This window comes from Pelobates fuscus, chromosome 3 (genome assembly GCF_036172605.1).
Source record: "Pelobates fuscus isolate aPelFus1 chromosome 3, aPelFus1.pri, whole genome shotgun sequence".
Lineage (NCBI taxonomy): Eukaryota > Metazoa > Chordata > Amphibia > Anura > Pelobatidae > Pelobates > Pelobates fuscus.
In genome coordinates this window covers 347,720,759-347,740,597 of record NC_086319.1, presented here as the reverse complement: position 1 = coordinate 347,740,597, position 19,839 = coordinate 347,720,759, and the positions used below count along the sequence as shown (strand labels likewise).

The 19,839-nt window shown below is 39.6% G+C and overlaps 1 protein-coding gene across 1 annotated transcript in view; it reads left to right on the top strand.

Moving 5' to 3' along the window:
- OTUD7A (OTU deubiquitinase 7A) overlaps nucleotides 1-18,169 on the top strand; it is a 242,690-nt gene extending 224,521 nt beyond the window's left edge. Inside the window, exons 12-14 of the mRNA XM_063449143.1 lie at nucleotides 10,201-10,315; nucleotides 14,225-14,309; nucleotides 16,420-18,169. Coding sequence (XP_063305213.1) covers nucleotides 10,201-10,315; nucleotides 14,225-14,309; nucleotides 16,420-17,841 — 1,622 coding nt within the window. The 3' untranslated portion in view covers nucleotides 17,842-18,169. The remainder of the gene's footprint in view (nucleotides 1-10,200; nucleotides 10,316-14,224; nucleotides 14,310-16,419) is intronic.
- Nucleotides 18,170-19,839: the final 1,670 nt, after the last annotated feature.

Below are 19,839 nucleotides of genomic sequence, written 5' to 3'. Positions count from 1 at the left end.
ACATGTACATACATATAGTGGCAAATTAAAGCTCTATTGGTTATATATTTGTTTATAAAAATTTTTTACCAAGAAAGATACATTGAGATTTCTCTAGTTTTCAAATATGTCCTGGGTTATACATATACATATAGATATATATTTGTATTTTTATATATATATATATATAAATAAACAACTGTGGGTACACGTGATGAGACAGTGGGAAATTATAGCTAAACAAACAGCAACATGCTTAAATTGCTCTTGTCCTACAGTAGAAAATAGGCTTTGGTATTTAGGAAGTTAAAAATACATGCTTCCAACTTAAGCTTCAGTGTATGAGCAACCAGACCAGAGTTTGTTTTTTATTTATTTTGTTACCTAAAAATTTTAAATTTGGTACATAGGCAACAGATGGGAGATGGGCTCTTACTCCTTAAGGACCAAACATCTGGAATAAAAGGGAATCGTGACATGTCACCCATGTCATGTGTCCTTAAGGGGTTAAAGGGACACTATAAGCATCAAAACAAAGTTACATAATGAAGCCGTTAGTGTATAGGTCATGCACCTGCATTCTCACTGCTCAATTGTCTGCCATTTAGGACTTAAATCACTGTTGTTTCTGTCCAAGTATCCCTATCTCCCCTGGCTGTGACTTCCATGGATTGCATGAAATAATTATTTTGTACTTAATCAGATCTTAAAGGAACACTATAGTCACCTAAATTAATTTAGCTAAATAAAGCAGTTTTAGTGTATAGATCATTCCCCTGCAATCTCACTGCTCAATTAGGAGTTAAATAACTTTGTTTCTGTTCATGCAGCCCTAGCCACACCTCCCCTGGCTATGATTGACAGAGCCTGCATGGAAAAAAAAAAAATCTGGTTTCACTTTCAAACAGATGTAATTTACCTTAAATAATTGTATCTCAATCTCTAAATTGAACTTTAATCACATACAGGAGGCTCTTGCAAGGTCTAGCAAGCTATTAACATAGCAGGGGATAAGAAAATCTTAATTAAACAGAACTTGCAATAAAGAAAGCCTAAATAGGGCTCTCTTTACAGGAAGTGTTTATGGAAGGCTGTGCAAGTCACATGCAGGGAGGTGGGACTAGGGTTCATAAACAAAGGGATTTAACTCCTAAATGGCAGAGGATTGAGCAGTGAGGTTGCAGGGGGCATGTTCTATACACCAAAACTGATTCATTAAGCTAAAGTTGTTCATTAAGCTAAAGTTGTTCAGGTGACTATGTGTCCCTTTAACTTACTTTACTGTTAACTCTCTAAATTAAACTGTAATCACACATGTGACTCCGGCAAGCTCTAGCAGACCATTAACAGAGCAGGAGATAAGAAATTCTAAATGAAACCAACTGTACAATAAAGGAACTTTGAGCATTAGGCATCTCTTTACAAGAAGTGTTTAGGAAAACTGAGTAAGTTGCATGCAGGGAGGTGTAGCTGGGCCTGCATAAACAAAATGAGCAGAAAAGGAGACACTGAATGAGCATTGGGAGAGATAAGAGGAAAACCACAAGAACAGAGTCACAGAGACCTAGTGATTGAAGGGTTTGGAGAAGGAGAACATGGTCAGCAGTGTCAAAAGCAGCGGAGAGGTCAAGAAGAATTAGTATGGAGTAGTGACCTTTGGATTTAGCTGTGATAATGGCGTTAGTGACTTTGATAAAGGAAGTCTCAGTAGAGTGGAGGGGGCAGAAGCCAGACTGAAAAGGGTCAAGGAGAGCGTTGGAGTTTAGGAAGCAGGCCAGACGGGTGAAGACTAGTCTTTCAAGAAGCTTTGAGGAAAAAGGAAGCAGGGATATAGAGCGATCGTTAGAAGGGGAGAATGGGTCGAGACATGGTTTCTTTAAAATGGGTACTACAGTAGCATGTTTAAGGACAGCAGGAACAGTGCCAGAAGAACGCGAGCAGTTGAAGATGTGTGTTAAGGAGGGCACAAGACAAGAGGAGAGAGATCTGATAAGGTGAGACGGGACAGGATCAAGCAGGCAAGTGGTGGGGCGAGAGGAAAGGATAAGCGCAGCCACCTCTTGTTCAGTAGCCTGGGAGAAGGTCGGAAGGGTTGAAGAGGCATGATCCAGGTGAGGTTGAGAAAGTGAGGGGCAAGGTGGTGAGAATTCTTTCCTTAGCTGCTCAATCTTGTCAGTAAAGTAGCATGCAAAACTGTCGGCTGTAAGGTTAGTTTGGGGGGTGGCTGCAGCAGGGCAAAGAAGTTAAAGGTATCAAAGAGACGCCTGGGATTGCGACAGCATGAGCTAACGAGTGAGGAAAAATATGACTGTTTGGCAAGGGCTGTGCTGTATGAGCGCAGTATGAATTACTATTATTATTATATAATTCTGAAATGCCTCTATGAAGGTGTACGTTCAGAAAGCACAGACACTCAAAGGACGTCAGGGATCTAGTGATAGTGTTTATAAAGGATCATGAGACATTTCCAGACAGAGGTTACCTTGGTGACCTGACGATGTGTCTGAGATGCAGTTAATGGGATGGAATAGTGTTCATGATCTAAGAAGCAGAAGATATTGCAACCTCTGTTGCAGGAGGAGAAAATTAGTTTAGAGTGAGGAAGGAGAATTAACAAATGTGTCGTAATTTGTTGATCGATGAGTCATTTTCTCTGGTGTCCTTGAAATGAATGCAAGGATCTTGGAGAGTGAATGAGGGAAGGGTGATGGAGAATAAGCAAAGAATGGCAAAGAGTTAAATGGCAAAGATGCATCAAGAAGCTATTGCGATTAGTATAGAAAAGTTTTAAAAAATTAAAAATTGTGAGGCGCAGCATAAAACATGCGGAACTGAAATCTTTTGAGCTGTTTTTCTTAGTCCTTTTGTATTGTGATCATTTTTATTGTTTTTTTTTTTTATGCTAGGGATGATGTTTTTGATGTCTAAAGAATTGCTAATGATGAAACCAAAATTTTGTCTAGAGCAGAGCAAAGCTTGTGGTTCTAAAAATACACCACGAAGTACGGACAGGGAGTATTAAACTAGGTTGTAGAAGAGGGTTCGGTAAATGTTGCTGTTTTGCATGCACAGGAAGCAGCAAAATATATACTTTTAAAATTATCAAATGTATTTGTATTTCCTACGTATTTCTATTTGCTATTTGCTTATAAAATATGTTTACTGCGATCACTAACATTGACGGGAGGCCCATAACCTCAATTACTGTAAAACTGTATAGCGAAAGATTGCAGCATTCATTTGTTCACCTGGGAAATGCCAGAGAGAGATTCCGTTCCTCTTGAGGCAACCACCATAGTGATCATAAAGCAGAGTGATCCCTATTGCAATATTGTGGTTCTGCTCCTAAGTAATGAGACTTGCAAAAGAAGCCTTGTACTGCCATCTAGTGATATATATATATAGTACAACAGCCTGCTGCTACTTAACTTTGCTTATCTTTTGCTTCATGTTTCTGATTTATTTATCTTATCTTGATTAGTGTAATACTTTCTCAACATATATACAATTAAATAGGGACTGTTACTTACCAGGTCCCCTTTAATTAGTTGTTACTTTTCAAGCTCTGCCCTTTGTACTTGGCAGTCAGCATAGAGAAAACATACAGAGGAGAGATGAAACAAAGCTTTGCCATGTCTGAATTTGTTTTTGATGTAGTTTTCTTAATCTGTAATACAAATTTTAAAGAAAATGAAGCAACTCAGGTAAACAAAAACCCAGAATTTAACACAAGTCCTATGCTATCTTCATAGGTGTAAGTTTTAGATAAGTGACCGTTCCCCATTAATTTGAAATTCTCTGTATTAGGATTTGTAACGTAAATCATGTTTGTTTTGGGTTAGGATCCTAACCATAATGGGTTGGCAAAATGCACAAATCATAAATTCCTTTTGGTGTATGAGGATTATAACAAACTATACAATAAATCAAAAGGTGTTTTCTTTATTTGTCTGTGAAATGAGTGCAGCATTTGTCCATCATGGAGGGACACCTAGTTACATCTTCATTTGTCCAAGAGCACTTCCCCAAGTATAAATTACATCTGCTATTGCCATTACATCTGTATTAATCTGGTATTATTATTACTGGTATTTATATAGAGCCAGCATATTCTGAGGCGCTTTACAATATTATCAAAGGGGGAGATTTAACACTAAATGAGACAATTACAAAAACATACAGGAACAATAGGTCGAAGAAGGCGGTGCTCAAACGAGCTTACCGTCTATAGGAGGTGGGGCCTAAAACATAACAAGACAGGAGGTAGCAATCAAACAAGGTGGCGTGAAGCAGAGCTGGAGGATAGAATAGAATGCTGCCCTTTAGGAGAGAGCAATGGACAGGTACGTGAGGTAGAGGTTGCTCTGGGAGGCCATAAGCTTTCCTAAAGAGATGGGTTTTGAGGCACTTTTAAAATTATTGAAGACTAGGGGAGAGCTTGATGGTCATAGGCAGGCTTTTCCAAAGGAAAGGAGCCGCCCACGAGAAATCCTGCAAGCGTGATTTGGCTGTACAGACAAGAGAAGGTCATGGGCAGAGCGGAGAGACCGAGAAGGGGCATACCTGTGGATCAGTGAAGAAATGTAGGAGGGGCTAGAATTGGTCAGTGCTCTATAGGTGTGGATTAGTACCTTGAATTGACTACTATAGGATACAGGAAGCTAATGTAAGGACTGACAGAGGGGAGAGGTGTGAGAGGAAAATCAGTCTGTATCGGAGCAGTACGACTTGTGGGAAGACCTATTAGGAGAGAGTTACAATAATCCATGCAATAGATTACTAGAGCATGGACAAGCTCCTTAGTAGCATCTTGTGTAAGAAAGGGGTGGATGCGGGCTATGTCTTTAAGGTATAATCTACAGGATTTGGTAACAGACTGGATGTGAGGCCAGAATCAATACATGTGGTATTGGAATCCAAATGAGGTAATACGTTTGCCAAGAGAGGCAGTATAAAGAGATAATAGAAGGGGACCAAGAACAGAGCTTTGGGGGGACTCCAACAGAGACAGGACAAATGGAGGAGGGATCAATAGAAAAGGAGACGGTGAATGAGCATTGGGAGAGATGAGGAAAACCAAGAGAGGACAGTGTCACAGAGACAGAGTGATTGAAGAGTTTGGAGAAGGAAAACATGGTCAACAGTGTCAAAGGCAGCAGAGAGGTCAAGAAGAATTAGTATAGAGTAGTGCCCTTTGGATTAGGTCATTAGTGACTTTAATAAGAGCAGTCTCAGTAGACTGGAGGGGGCGAAGGAGGTGGTGAGATGGGACATGATCAAGCGCCAAGTGGTGGGTCGAGAAGAAAATAGAAGCGCAATCACCTCTTGTTCAGTAGCCTGGGAGAAAGTCTGAAGGGTAGGAAAGGCATGACCTAGGTGTGGTTGAGAAAGAGAGGGGCAAGGTTGCGAGAATTCTTTCCTTAGCTGTTCAGTCTTGTCGGTAAAGTAGCATGCAAAGCTATCGACTGTAAGGTTAGTTTGGCGGGTGGCCACAGCAGGGCTAAAGGTATTAAAAAGACGCCTGGGATTGCAGGAGCATGAGCTAATGAGGGAGGAAAAGCATGACTGTTTGGTAAGGGCAAGGGCTGTGCTGTATGAACGCAACATGAATTTGTAGTGGAGGAAGTCAGACTGGGTGCGTGACTTCCTCCAGCAGCGTTCAGCAGAACGGGAGCATCTCTGCAGGTAGCGTGTTGATTTAGTTTGCCATGGTTGGGGGCGTGTTCTCCTTAAGGTTTGGAGTGGGGCTTCAGCGTCCAGGGCAAAGGTGAGGGTAGTGTTATATGAGGAGATAGCCAGTGAGGGACAGGAGGGATGGATAGAAGTTAGGAATCAATATTAGCTGATAGCTGCTGGAGGTCAATATAATTTAAATTTCTTCTTAGTTGAAGGGGGTTAGGTTGAGGATGATGGGTTAGGGGGCTATTGAGAGCAAATGATAAGAGGTGGTGATCTGAGAGAGGAAATAGAGTGTTGCAGAGATTAGAGATTGTACATTCATGAGAAAATAAGATCAAGGGTATTGCCAGCTACATGGGTGGGGCACTTAGCACACTGTGATAGCCCAAGGGAGGAGGTCATTGGAAGCAGTGTTGAGGCTACGGAGGACAAGGGTAGGTTAATAAGAATGTTGAAGTCCCCAAGAATTAGGGATGGAATATTAGAGGAGAGGAAGTAGGAAAGCCAAGCAGCAAAGTGGTCAAGGAATAGGAGAACCAGGGGGACGATGGATAATGGCAATGTTAGCAGAGATGGGTTTGAAAAGGCGAATTGAATACAATTCAAATGAGGAGAAGGAGAGGCAAGGGGGGGCGGGGGGTAGAGGTTTTAAGGAGCAGTGAGGTGAGAGCAGAAACCCTACACCACCACCTTTGCTTTTAGAGTGTCTTGGGTTGTGGGAAAATTAAAGTCCACCAAAGGATAGAGAGGCAGGGGTAGCGGTGTCAGAGGGAGAGAGCCATGTTTCTGTTAAGGCTAGTAAGTCTAGGGAACAAGAGATGAAAAGGTTGTGCACAGCAGTGGATTTAGTAACCCTGCATACAGAGCGTGCATTCCAGAGGGCAGAATGGAAGGAGGATTTCAAGGTAGAGTGGCATGAGATGGGTACGAGATTACTGTGATTCCTGGAGATAGCACATGGTGGGTTTACAGAGGTGGGACCAGGGATGGTTGGTGGAGATAGGCTGTTAAGGTATAAGTAGAGTGCATGGGATGAAAAGAGAGGGAAGGGGAGTAAAGTGGGAGCAATGAAAATGGTGTCAGCAGATACAGGTGAGCAGAGAGATAAAGAGATTAGAGAGGTGAGAGTGAAAATAAAGAATATAAGAGAACATTCTGTAAGGAGAATAAAATGAGTTTATATAATAAAGAAGGAAAATTAGGATTTTTATTAATGCAAAATTGGATGTGGTAAAGTGCTGTATTTCAGTTGAGTGTTTATTTTTGTTGAAATATTACTATGTAACACTTTAATAAATACCCTTAATTACAAAAAATACTAAGCTAGCATTTAAAGCACTACAGCTAGTAGTTTTGATGCTAGAAGTACCTTGTTTTACAACGATTTGCCTGTTATCTGTGACCTCCTGCTCTTCAGAAGCACCTGAGAACCTGATGGGTCAATCATGTTGTGCATTCATTGGCTAGAGCATCAGCAGAGTGCTCAGCAAATGAATGACTGTCTTTGCAAAAAATGTGCAGAGAATTGATATTAGCCAGCCTGGAACTCTCATTCCGGGTGAAGTTACACCTTTCTGTCGGTGTAAGTTCAGTGTTTCAAACTGAAAGTCTACACATACAGTGTCATGGCTCCATGACCACTTCAAAACACTGAAGTGGTCACGGTGCTTGGAGTAACCCTTTAAGGGTTTTTCAGGCTGTGTGGTGTCGTGAAAAAAATTGTTATTGAATGAATAGATCTGTTTGATGTGTTACATGTGTAATACTACTGTGAGACCCCATATAAGGGGTTAAATGTTTATGAACAAGTGTGGCAGCCTGTAATGGGGATTTCTACATGCTTTGCTAATGGGAAAGTGGAGCAAAGTTCTAAAAGCGGGGCTTATTTGTTGGTTTCCAAGCTTTTAGAATCTCTTTATTAGCAATATTTGTATAAATATCCCTGTTAAAGGGACACTATAGTCACCAGAACAACTACAGCTTATTGAATTTGTTCTGGTGAGTAGAATCATTACCTTCAGGCTTTTTGCTGTAAACACTGTCTTTTCAGAGAAAATGCAGTGTTTACATTACAGCCTAGTGATAACTTCACTGGCCACTCCTTAGATGGCTGTTAGAGATCCTTCCTGGGTCATGGCTGCCTAAAATGCATCCAAACATTCAGTCTGTCCTCCCATTGCATGCAGACACTGAACTTTCCTGCTGGCTCTGCCTCCTTGTCAGTCTCGGCCAATCCTATGGGGAAGCATTGTGATTGGATCAGGCTACCACTTCTGATGATGTCAACAGACTGCTTGTTTTTCTGAGGCAAACAGCATGAAAAACTACAGCTCCAGGCTTGAATACAGTAAGATTTTGCTATATTTATGGAGGCATGAGGGGCCCGGGGGGGGGGGGGGGGGGGGCGGCAAGATGGTGGTTTTAACACTGTAGGGTCAGAAATACATGTTTGTGTTCTGACTCTATAGTGATCCTTTAAGTTATAGCCTTGATACCCCCTTCCGCTCCCCCAAAATTGATTAGTGTGGAATGTTTGGTGCTAGTGCCCTGTAGAGGTTAGGGTTCTTAAAGTATCATTTTAATAGGTCTGTACTCAGTCTGCAAACAGTGTTGTCTGTTATTTTGAGCTGTATTGTTTCTTCTGCAAACTGTTGTTAATTCTGATACTGTCCTATCGGCTTTCACCATACTAGTCACCGTGGAATGCGTCTCCACTTCATAAATAATAATCTGCATGTGTTTGTACAAGGGATCTTATAAACCTACTCATTTGCATTAAAATCAGCAAGAGTAATTACTTTGCATATGTGGTTCCCAAGGTGAAATACATGTCAGCAAAATTGTGTGACGCTTTATATTTTAAAATGGGGTGGTACACAGGAAAGCAAAAAAGTGTATAAGGAAAAAAAACATTGATGGGCAAATGTTAACAGATTGTAGGAACATAATTAATATGAGTGACCTACCTAAATACTTTGCAAATTCACATAATTTGTATTCCATCGCTGTAAGTGATAACGTGTATCTGTTACTTTAGTGTTCACTGCAAGCTGTACACAAGTTTAAATGCACCCACAGCACTCTCTGATTCATTGTATATCCCCAAGCAACAGTGAATTGATCTGCCTTCATTTGATTGAGCAGGTTAATTAAGGAAATTATTAAACTGGATTAGGATCAGGAGACTTCATTAGATACTTCTGAAGGCTCATTGAGTTTAATTCATAACCATGTCTAATTTTGTGTTACTGTAAGAGTTATGAAGGTGAGCATTTAAATACACAATCCTGAAAAAAACTAAACCTTTATCCCTATCATATTATGTATCTCATTTTGCGCCAATGTGTGTGTGAATGTTTTTATACCCAGCCGGACACGTATTTGTCAACCCGTAGTGGTGAATTATTCAGTTTAACCCAAAGATCCAGACATTAATTCTTAAGATCATTTGGAATTGAGGTTCTAATCCGACTCCTAGGCAAAAACTTCATAACTTCTTCTTAATCCATTATATGACTGATTCTGTGTGAGTTATGAGTTGGTTAATTATCTCAACTATTATCATGACGAACTCCCGATTTTCCTTCATTCATCTAGATTTTATTTCAAACATGTTTGCTGAGCATCTATGAATACTTTGAGATATTTAACCACATCTTCAACATTATACAGATATAAAGGCAATTGTAAATAAACCTGTGACAAAATAGTCATAACCCCCACCCCCAATTATAATAAAATAGATTTTATTTTTTTTATTTTTTTTTAAACATACTGGTAATGCAGGACAATTAACACATTTAGTCCTGATTGGCATCCTGAAAATTCATATTTTATCTGGCAGAAAATTGAGCCAGTAAAATGCACATGGTTCACTTTGCAAGGATCATTTTTCCAATTATATGTTACCATGCATTTTATGGTGTGCATTTGTCTTATGTTCCTAAAAGTCTAAGGGAATGTGGGATCTACGCATAAACATTTTGGTTTTCTCTTTAAACCTTAGTAACCTTTCAACAGTTTCAGCTCACAGCTGCACTCTTCTGTTTGTATTGCAAGTAGGGAGTGTTGGTGAACTGGCAAGTTCATATAAGCAAGGCTTGCTGTGTTTATACTCCGTATAAATCCATAGATGATCTGCTCAAAGTGGACAATTTATTTTTTACAATTCTCTAATCGACTTTGAAAGCTTCTTTATGTTGTTCCATGCTTTGTCCAAAGTTCTTTTTGTTTATTGGCAGTACTTCCAATAATGTTAACTTCACAGGACAGAAGTACATCTAGCTTTGCTTTAATATATTAAATATGTACATATTTCATTTTTTTTTTGTTTGTTTGTTATTTTAATATTTTTTTTTTGTGCTTTGTTATAGCCCATTATTTTAATTTAAGATAGCTTTGATTGTGGGAAAGGTGTTCTCTTCATTAATTATTTATTTTGTATCTACTACACACAAACCTAGATTTCAATTTACTGCAATCTTTGTTTTTTTATTAAAAAAAAGTGTGGAATTTTTCTTATTTCTTTACTTTTTTCCACAGCTGTAATTCCGCTGACAGATTCCGAACACAAGCTTCTACCTTTGCACTTTGCTGTTGACCCTGGGAAGGACTGGGAGTGGGGGAAAGACGACAATGATAATATCAAGCTAGCCAGGTAACACCTTACAATAGAATGTAAGTGAGCACATTGCTTGTAAGTTATATCGTTACATAGATGAAAAGAGACTTAAATAGTGTTTATTCAACTCTCTGTCATTTGGGCCAGTAACAGGTTTTTAAACCAGCTCTCTGTACTTGTCTAACTTCGGTCTGATAGCTACAGTATCCAATACGTTTTTTTTTTGTCCAGAACAGATCAATTTTTACGAACAGCATTTTCATGTGGAGTGTATATCTGCTACCATAAGAGGATCAATTTACTTACTGTCCAAAACATTCTACCACAAATGTTTACTTGTGTCTACCACAACTACTACTTTAACTCTTCGTGCCAAGTCTTGCCTTGTCCAAGTATAACCCTGGATAACTTTGATAGAGCTCACTGTTTATCATTGCACACTTTTAGGCACAGGCTGAGCCTATAATACAGATTGGGTTATAAGCTTTACTCGAATCTACTGACATAATAATTAATGGCCGTTTGTTATTAATTTATGTAGTTAAGGCAGTGGTCAAGGGTTTCACATTTGAAGTGGACCATTACATGTAATAAGTGCTACCTTACATACAGTAAGAATTACAGCTATCCCATCACACCATATGCACTTCACAATGTCAATCACAGATATTCCTTAATGCCGTGTGAGAGATATGTGAATGCACTCGAGCTTGCACAACATCATTGGAAGAATATGCCACAGCCAACTTCCAAGCGTGTGGCTTCAGGGGAAATAGTCAGTTTCCAGAGGTTCCGCAGAGGTACATGTGTTTAAGGTTTTCTTCCAATGCTTTCAAGTAAACTCTTCAATGCCGCTTTCTTGGATGAGTATTAAGAGAACCGGCGCCCACTAAAAGGAGACACCGTTCCTTTGTGAGAAGATGTTTGTTGTTGTACACCAAGCATGTCAAACTCGCGGGCCGCATGCGGCCCACAAGGACCTTCTTTGGGCCCTGGAGAGCCATGGGTACATGCTCAGTGTTATAGCAGAGTAGGCACATGCTTTCCCCGCATTGCAGGTGCCTATTCTGCTAACACTTACCTGGCCGGGGAGGAGGGCCACAAGGGAGCTCAGTGTTCCTGCTCCTCACTGCTCCCACTGGCGCCATTTGTAGTGAAGCCGGGCGCCAGAATATGACGTTATATTCAGGCACCCGGCAACACTAAAACGCGCGAGGGAGCAGTGAGGAGCAGGAAGGACCCCAGTGAGAGGCCCCACATCGGCTCCATAAGGTAAGGAGCAATAAAGAAAAGTGTGTGTGTGTGTGTGTGTGGTGTGTGTCTGTCAGTGTGTCTGTATGTGAGTATCTGTGCATGTCTGTCAGTGAGTATGTGTGTGTCTGTATGTGTTTCTGTCTGTGAGTATGTGTGTGTGTGTCTGTCTGTGAGTATGTGTGTGTATCAGTGGGAGGATCAGATTTGGCACAGGGTGGTAGAGGGGGTGCTGTGGTTTAGTAGATGAGCATGCGGGGGGAGGGTTATACTGTACTTTTTAAAATAAACCTAAGTTTCTAGGAAAATTTACAGTATATTTTTTTTTTTTTTTGCGGCCTACATAAACTTAAACCGTATGTGGCCCGATCCAGACTTTGAGTTTGACATGGTTGTTGTTCACATACCTACTATATTATAAAGAATTAGGTCAAAAACACTTTGATGGATACAGACTAAAGTCCTAATTTTGTCCCCAGTTTGGCCAAATATGTGATACATTTGCTCACAGCCTAAAATAAGATAACTAAAATATCTTGCAAACTCTGTAATCAAAGAAGTGGGCTATATAAATATTTAATTAGAAATGTACTCCAGACAAAGCTCTAAATATGTATTTTACAGGTCTCAAAATTTCCACTCACCACTAGCCTTTGGCAAGTGCAAATTTAGCCATGGTGAGTACCCATACCAAGCTTGCAGTGGTGAGTAACTTTTGAAGTCTGGCCAGTAGCAAAGGAATTTAAAATCCAATGTGTAAATAACACAACGTAAATAAAAAGAAAAAGGAGAGATGAAGACAAAAAATGGAAACACACTCCCATGCACTGGGTGTGGTCCAAATTCGTTTTCAAATATATACCTCTGGATGTGAAAGTCACATAAAAAAGGGGGGGGGGGGTTTAAACCTTTATTGAGGAAAAAAGTATATATATGTATGCTAAAAATTGGCAAATACGTTACCAATAAATGATTGGACCTAAATGGTGGGTAAGTAGAGTGTCATTAAATTAATGCTGTTTATAAGTCAAAGAGTATCTCCAGGGTGTAGGTACCTGGATAAATTAGTAGGTAGGAAGAGGCAGGAGAGGGGAGAGGAAATGCTCATATAAATACTGTGAACACATACATCCAAAGTGTTGACACAAAAAATATATATATGGAGCACTATATACATAGGAATACGTTGCTTGACAGGGATAATTTGTCACAGGAGGTCAGAGAACTGTGGTCACTGTCAAATAGCAACTATATCACAGGAGGTCAGAGAACTGTGGTCACTGTCAAATAGCAACTATATCAAAGTGGGTGTATAGAGGGTAGGGTTGCATATATATTGGAATGGTATATAGTATATAAATATACCTCAGATAATATATAGTATTCCTGCGCAAATAAGAGGATAATACTCCAATGCAAAAGAATATTGCTGCTGGAAGGTGCAGCTAGTATCGAAACCCCTCACATACACCACATAAACATCTTAAACTCGCCCTGGACTAGCTGTCTAACTCACATCAGTGAGGGTTAGAGCTAACTGCTACTTCAAGGCAGCCTCAAATTGTCCCTATCTCCCCAAAGAGTCAGCATGCCATAATGCTATACCGAAGCCTCTCCCATCCACTAAGTGGCCACAGTTCTCTGACCTCCTGTGACAAATTATCCCTGTCAAGCAACGTATTCCTATGTATATAGTGCTCCATATATATATTTTTTATGTCAACACTTTGGATGTATGTGTTCACAGTATTTATATGAGCATTTCCTCTCCCCTCTCCTGCCTCTTCCTACCTACTAATTTATCCAGGTACCTACACCCTGGAGATACTCTTTGACTTATAAACAGCATTAATTTAATGACACTCTACTTACCCACCATTTAGGTCCAATCATTTATTGGTAACGTATTTGCCAATTTTTAGCATATATATACTTTTTTCCTCAATAAAGGTTTAACCCCCCCCCCCCCTTTTTTATGTGACTTTCACTTCCAGAGGTATATATTTGAAAACGAATTTGGACCACACCCAGTGCATGGGAGTGTGTTTCCATTTTTTGTCTTCATCTCTCCTTCTTTTTCTTTTGACATTATTTGGGGTTAAGCCCCTTATATACCTCTAGTAACCTATCTGGAGTATGTAGGAGCTGGCTAGTCCAACTCCATTCACTCTCCTTTTTTGATTCATTTTTGTAAATAAAAAGAAATTAACAAAAATGGGATTTCAGGGACATTATAATAACGATAAAAGAACCTGTATCGATAATGAGCACTTAATATCAATGCAGTGGTTATCAGGCTTCAGAATGTCACTGTACTTTTTTTTTTTCCATTTTTTTTTCCTCCACCAAATTTTGCACCATCTGTAGGAGTGCAAAACCAAATCCTCTGGAGTCTTGGGGATCCCCTATTAACGTGGAAGGGCCCAGGATCACATCATACCCAACTTTTGAAGCAGGTGCAGCAGTTGAAGGGTTGATATGTCTGCTGAATTTTTATTTAAAAGTTCCTTGGTCCCGTGGATTTTTTATTTTATTTTATCCATGCAGTTCAACGATTGAACCAAATATTGCATTGTGTGTGCAAATTCAATGCTTAAGTAACTGTTTTATACGTTTCACTGAGTATATTAGTATTGATATTTTGTTGACTTTTCATTTGCTTTTCCCTTACCTGTCATTATCTGTTCCTGTTAGTTTGATCCTGTCTCTGGAGGCCAAGTTGAACCTATTGCACAGCTACATGAATGTAACCTGGATACGAATACCCTCGGAAACAAGGGTAAATTCCATGGGGGGCAAACAGTGCATTTTGGTTGCGTTTTCTGTGTATGTTAAGGAATTGAAATCTACAGAATATGACACACGAGAATTAAGTTTAGATAGTGTCAGCAAGAAGAACAACCTAGAGAAGCACATTCCTCTTAAACTGCAAATCAGCATAATACACCTTGTATTGAAACTCGTAGATGACTCGTGGTTTTTGGGTGAATTTACATATTTTCTGTAATGCTGTAACAAGCACAAGTGGAAGGTTACAATTTCCCCTTCTGGTGGAGAACATCATTTTGAATAACCTCATTTAATGCTATGTCAGAGTTTGGACCGTCATTTTTCCTTTAAAAAAATGAGGCAATATACAGTGTGATTTTTTTTTTTTTAATCTGTCTTGATGATGAATCTTGAGAGTCAAAGGGTTTGGAGACATCTGTCTACTGCTTTTGTTAAATCTCATACTCCAGTGCAAACAAACCATATCCAAGCACGAGAGAATTCTGAGAACTGACAACAATTCAATTAGCTTGCTTTTCAGTGGTTTCACACTCCTTTTTCAAGCTCGTTTTAGCTTATCTTATGCCATTACAGAGAGAACCTAAGCCATCTTCATATCCGAGCCATCCAACCCAAAAGGACAGACCAGACCTGAAATGCCAACTGCCATCTCTGCCCAAGAGGATACACTTACCTCTGATGATTGTAGGCCTTGGTCAGACATAGTCTGACCAAGGTATGGCTGATAACCCTCTAGGCACAGTGAGCAAGGGGTCCACGTCTGGATTACCATTTTATTAATTTGCAAGTAAACCAAAACAGAGGGCAGCCCACCAAGGATAGAAACTTTTGTCTGGGGTTGTTGTTTGTCTATTTCAGAGGGAACTGTCCGACATTTCGGATCTGGACCGCCCTTTTGGATTGTCATCATGAGATAATGCAAACTGTTTAGTTCTGTATGTAATGGCACCAGATGAGCTATAACTAGCTTAGAACTGTGCAGGGATCCACCCAAAGGAAAGTTAAGAGTTGTTGCCCATTCTTCGTATTCTCTTGTTCTGTTTTAATCGGTTTGTAAATACTACAGTGATCCCAACGGCAGTCATTAAGGACTAGGAATGCCGATTTCTGTGACTTTTTTTTGGGGGGGGGGGGGGGAATAGCAAGAACAGACTGTTTATGGAACTTGAGATCAGTGTTCTTTTCTCAGTCTATTTAGATACTTACCTCCCCTACCCTTTTCTCTAATTTGCTGTTTGTACCTGCTGGGCTAACTTCAATTAAACCTCAAATACACATAACTGCAATTGATTCCAAACCTTGATACAAAAAAATATGTTTTAGAAGACTGACTTTAAGTGATGCAAAATTCCAATCTCAACTCTTAAATTATTCTATGCTAAAAAAGACAACCTGCATTATTTTGAGCATTTATTAGGAGGACCCTCCACAGTTTTGGTAAATTGTTGAGCCCTTTATCAGACCTATTATAAGATCTCATTCTATCAGTGCATACAAATTGATAGTGGTGTTGAAAACAGTAGCTTTTTATTTTCTCCTAACACTAAACTGAGGTGCCCCTCCCCTCCAGAGATAGTTTAGAATTTATAGGAATATAAGTTGTACAACTGCAAAATAGGGAGAAATCATATCAAGTCAGCGAAAATCCATTTCAGAACCTGAAATTAGTAAAAAAAAAAATAATAATAATAATCAAATTAGCAAATTTATTTTTGTCCCATATTACCCATACACATTTTTACCGTTGTACATTGCCATGTAAAATTAAAGTGGTTTTGTTTTGTTTTTTATATGAATGCCTTTTGCTATAACATTTAAACCCCTTAGGTCCAGGTCTCTACAGTCATGAGTTATTAGTAAAGCCCACTTGCATATAGCTGCAGGGGCTTAGCACTGAATGTATATTTTTTTTCTATTCCAAATAAAATATATATATTTTAAGGCAATAATATGTCGCCTTGAACGTCCAATCCCAAGAATATAATAGCGGTTTAATTCTTAAAATGGCATTACATTTTGATGAGTTTGATTGTATCTGATCTCTGTGTTAAAGAAATGCATATGTTTAATACTGTTACTTTGTATTTTCTCTACTTTAGGCTCCTCTGGCCCAACCAGAATCTCCAACAGCTTCTGCAGGAGAAGACGTTCAGTCCTTAGCAGACTCCATGGACTCAGATCGAGACTCCATTTGCAGTAATTCCAACGTCAACAATGGAAAGAACGGGAAAGAGAAAGAAAAGGACAAGCAAAGAAAAGAGAAAGAGAAAAATAGAACAGATTCTGTGGCAAACAAGCTTGGGAGTCTTAGTAAAACACTTGGCATAAAACTTAAAAAGAACATGGGTGGTCTTGGAGGTCTGGTTCATGGGAAAATCAGTCGAGCTAATTCAAGCAATGGGAAAAATGGGGATTCTACTGAAAAAATAAAAAAGTCAAAATCTCGAAAGGGAAGTAAAGAAGATTCTGGACAGTCTGCCAGCACTTCTCCTTCAGAGAAAACAACCCCATCTCCTACAGACAAAGCTAGCATATCTCCCATTGATAAACTAACCAACAGATCTCTTATAGATAATAAATCTGACCCATGGAAATATAGCACAGATGTTAAACTCAGCCTTAATATTTTGAGAGCTGCCATGCAAGGAGAACGCAAGTTCATCTTTGCAGGTCTTCTTCTCACCAGTCACCGGCATCAGTTTCATGAGGAGATGATTGGCTTTTATTTGACCAGTGCCCAGGAACGTTTCAATGCTGAACAAGAACAAAAGAGGAAAGAGGTTGAAAAGAAAGCGGTGATGAACGGATCATCATGTAGGAAGCTGGATCAAGAAGGATTTGTGAAGTTGGAATCTTCTCCTCAGGAAAGGGCATCACCAGTCTTGCCTCAAAGCCATACCACACAGTTAGTTCTAAAGCTGAAAGATCGCTCAAGTCCCATCCCCACCTCCTATCCCTCACCCAGCAACGGTGCTAAGAAAAGTGGTTCCATGCCAATATCTGCTCACTATAGCCATACACCACCAATCCAAAGGCAAAGCGTCATCCATTTACATGATGTCAACTCCAAGTCATCGAGCTTCCAGGATGACCCATATAAACCGATAGTTGGATCCTTAAAAACTTGTGCTACTTATCCCCAACAGAACCGTTCATTGTCTTCGCAGAGCTATAGCCCAGCCCGGTTATCGGGTATACGCACAGTGAACACAGTGGAATCGCTCAGCTATGAGAGAAACTCTGAGCATAAATCTCAGACCTATACAAATGGTTTCAACTCTAGTGATGTCAGAGACTGCTTAGAATATGCTGATGAGGAGTCTCCTCAAACATGGTTGAACAATGACAAAAACAGTAGGAGCAGAAATATGGTTTGCCCAGTATATTCACTCCATCAGAGCAGATGTAAAAAAGTGAACTGTTCTTTCTACGGGCGGCCTGAGACTGAAAACTACTGTTCTTACTGCTACAAAGAGGAGTTAAAGCGTCGTGATAGGGAAAATAAGATGCACAGGCATTGAATGGTTTAGAGGCCCATGAGTACGTAGATCTATCATTTTATACATGCAAAAATTTAATACTAAACTCACTTTAATTGCAATGAAACTAAATAGCCAAAATAGAAGACATTACACCTCTGCTTGGCTTTAATAGAGATCAAGCAGTAGTAGGTTGTCAGTTATTAAAAGGGATAAAGCCTTTGTTAGTTTTTCTCTAGTCCTAATCCTATATTAAACCGAAAGGTGGTTTATGTTGCAGTCAGTGCTGTGTGTGGTCATTCATAACTAAGGTGCCTGAATTTTTGCTATCACTCAGGTAAGTTGAAAGGAACATTAAATATTTCTTAAATATATATATATATATATATTATGTGTGTGTGTATATATATGTATATTGGTTTTGTACAGCCAAAGCTCCTGTTAGTATAAAGTGCTTTGGTCATCATGGTTATTAATTTCATAGATAAGAAAAACTTGGATTTATACTAACTTTTTAGGGTCAGTCAGTTCATGTGCATTTTACATAGAGTTTTTGTAACGTTGTCTTACATTGTATACACCTTGGTAATAGCAGATCGATGGGACTGGGACACTGTATAAACCATGATTCATGGACATATTTTAGGAAGAAATTAGCAGGATTTGGGGGGTTCCCGTCACTTGAGATGGATTCTGTGCCTAAGACTTATTAAACCATTAGCTTGCAGATAATGATAAAGATCTAACACTAAATTTGTTAGATTCTCTTATTTGGATCATTTAGTTGTGTTTCAACAGCTTTTGCTTTTTTTTCTATTATATTTTTTACTTGGTAACACAAAAAAAATAATCTAAGTTTAATTAAGACAGGTTTGTGTTTGCTAGAGACAAATGTGCATTTTTGGACATTTCCATCTATAATTATGTTAGTTGGTGCAAGACATCCATTTGCCTGAAAACCCCAAATCATATCCGTTTAATCAAGCCCTCTCTTTAAACACAAAACCTTGGCAGTTTGTCAGTGTATGATAACCGATGTATATTATTGCAGTGTGATCTGGTGTCTCTCGCCATGTATACCATATCGTGTATAATCACTGCAGCAATACTTCTGCAAAAATTAGAATTGTTTAAACACTCTGGGCCTTTGCACACGTAGTCATAATGATTATTGAAGAACACGTGCTTTAACATGCTCCTGCAATAGATCGTTTTGAGATATCGTTGCATTGGGATAATAAATGGATGCATTATTAAGCTAGAATTAAAGGACCACTATAGGCACCCAGACCACTTCAGCTTAATGAAGTGGTCTGGGTGCCAGGCCCATCTAGGTTTAACCCTGCCTGCTGTAAACATAGTAGTTTCAGAGAAACTGCTATGTTTACATATGGGTTAATCCAGCCTCTAGTGGCTGTCTCATTGACAGCCGCTAGAGGCGCTTCCGCGCTTGTCACTGTGATTTTCACAGTGAGAAGACGCCAGCATCCATAGGAAAGCATTGAGACTGTGGACTATTCCTATGGACTGACTGAATGCGTGCGCGGCTCTTGCCGCGCATGCGCATTCAGACGATGACGTCAGAAGGAGGTGAAGAGTCCCCAGCGCCGAAGGAGCCCGGCGCTGGAGAAAGGTAAGAAATTAACCCCTTCCTCCAACTTTAGTGGGGGCACCCTCAGGGCACTATAGTGCCAGGAAAAAGAGTTTGTTTTCCTGGCACTATAGTGGTCCTTTAAGCATAAACATGCAGTGTATGGCACGGTCAGTGGCTATGCATGTGTCAGATTCCAACAATGCTTAGTGTGGTATCCCACAATGACCACTGCATTCTGGGATGTTTTATTTAGCATAGTGAAAGCACATGGTTGCATGCACATCCCATGGCACTCTGGAAACATCAGATCTAAGTATGTATTTGGTGGTTTTGCTAGAATAATTTATTGATCGGGAGGGTTAGCCAGCTATTGACAAATCAGCTTGTATACGTGCCTGCTGTGTATGCATTCCGTACTATACTTTATATATTGGTACATTTTGTAG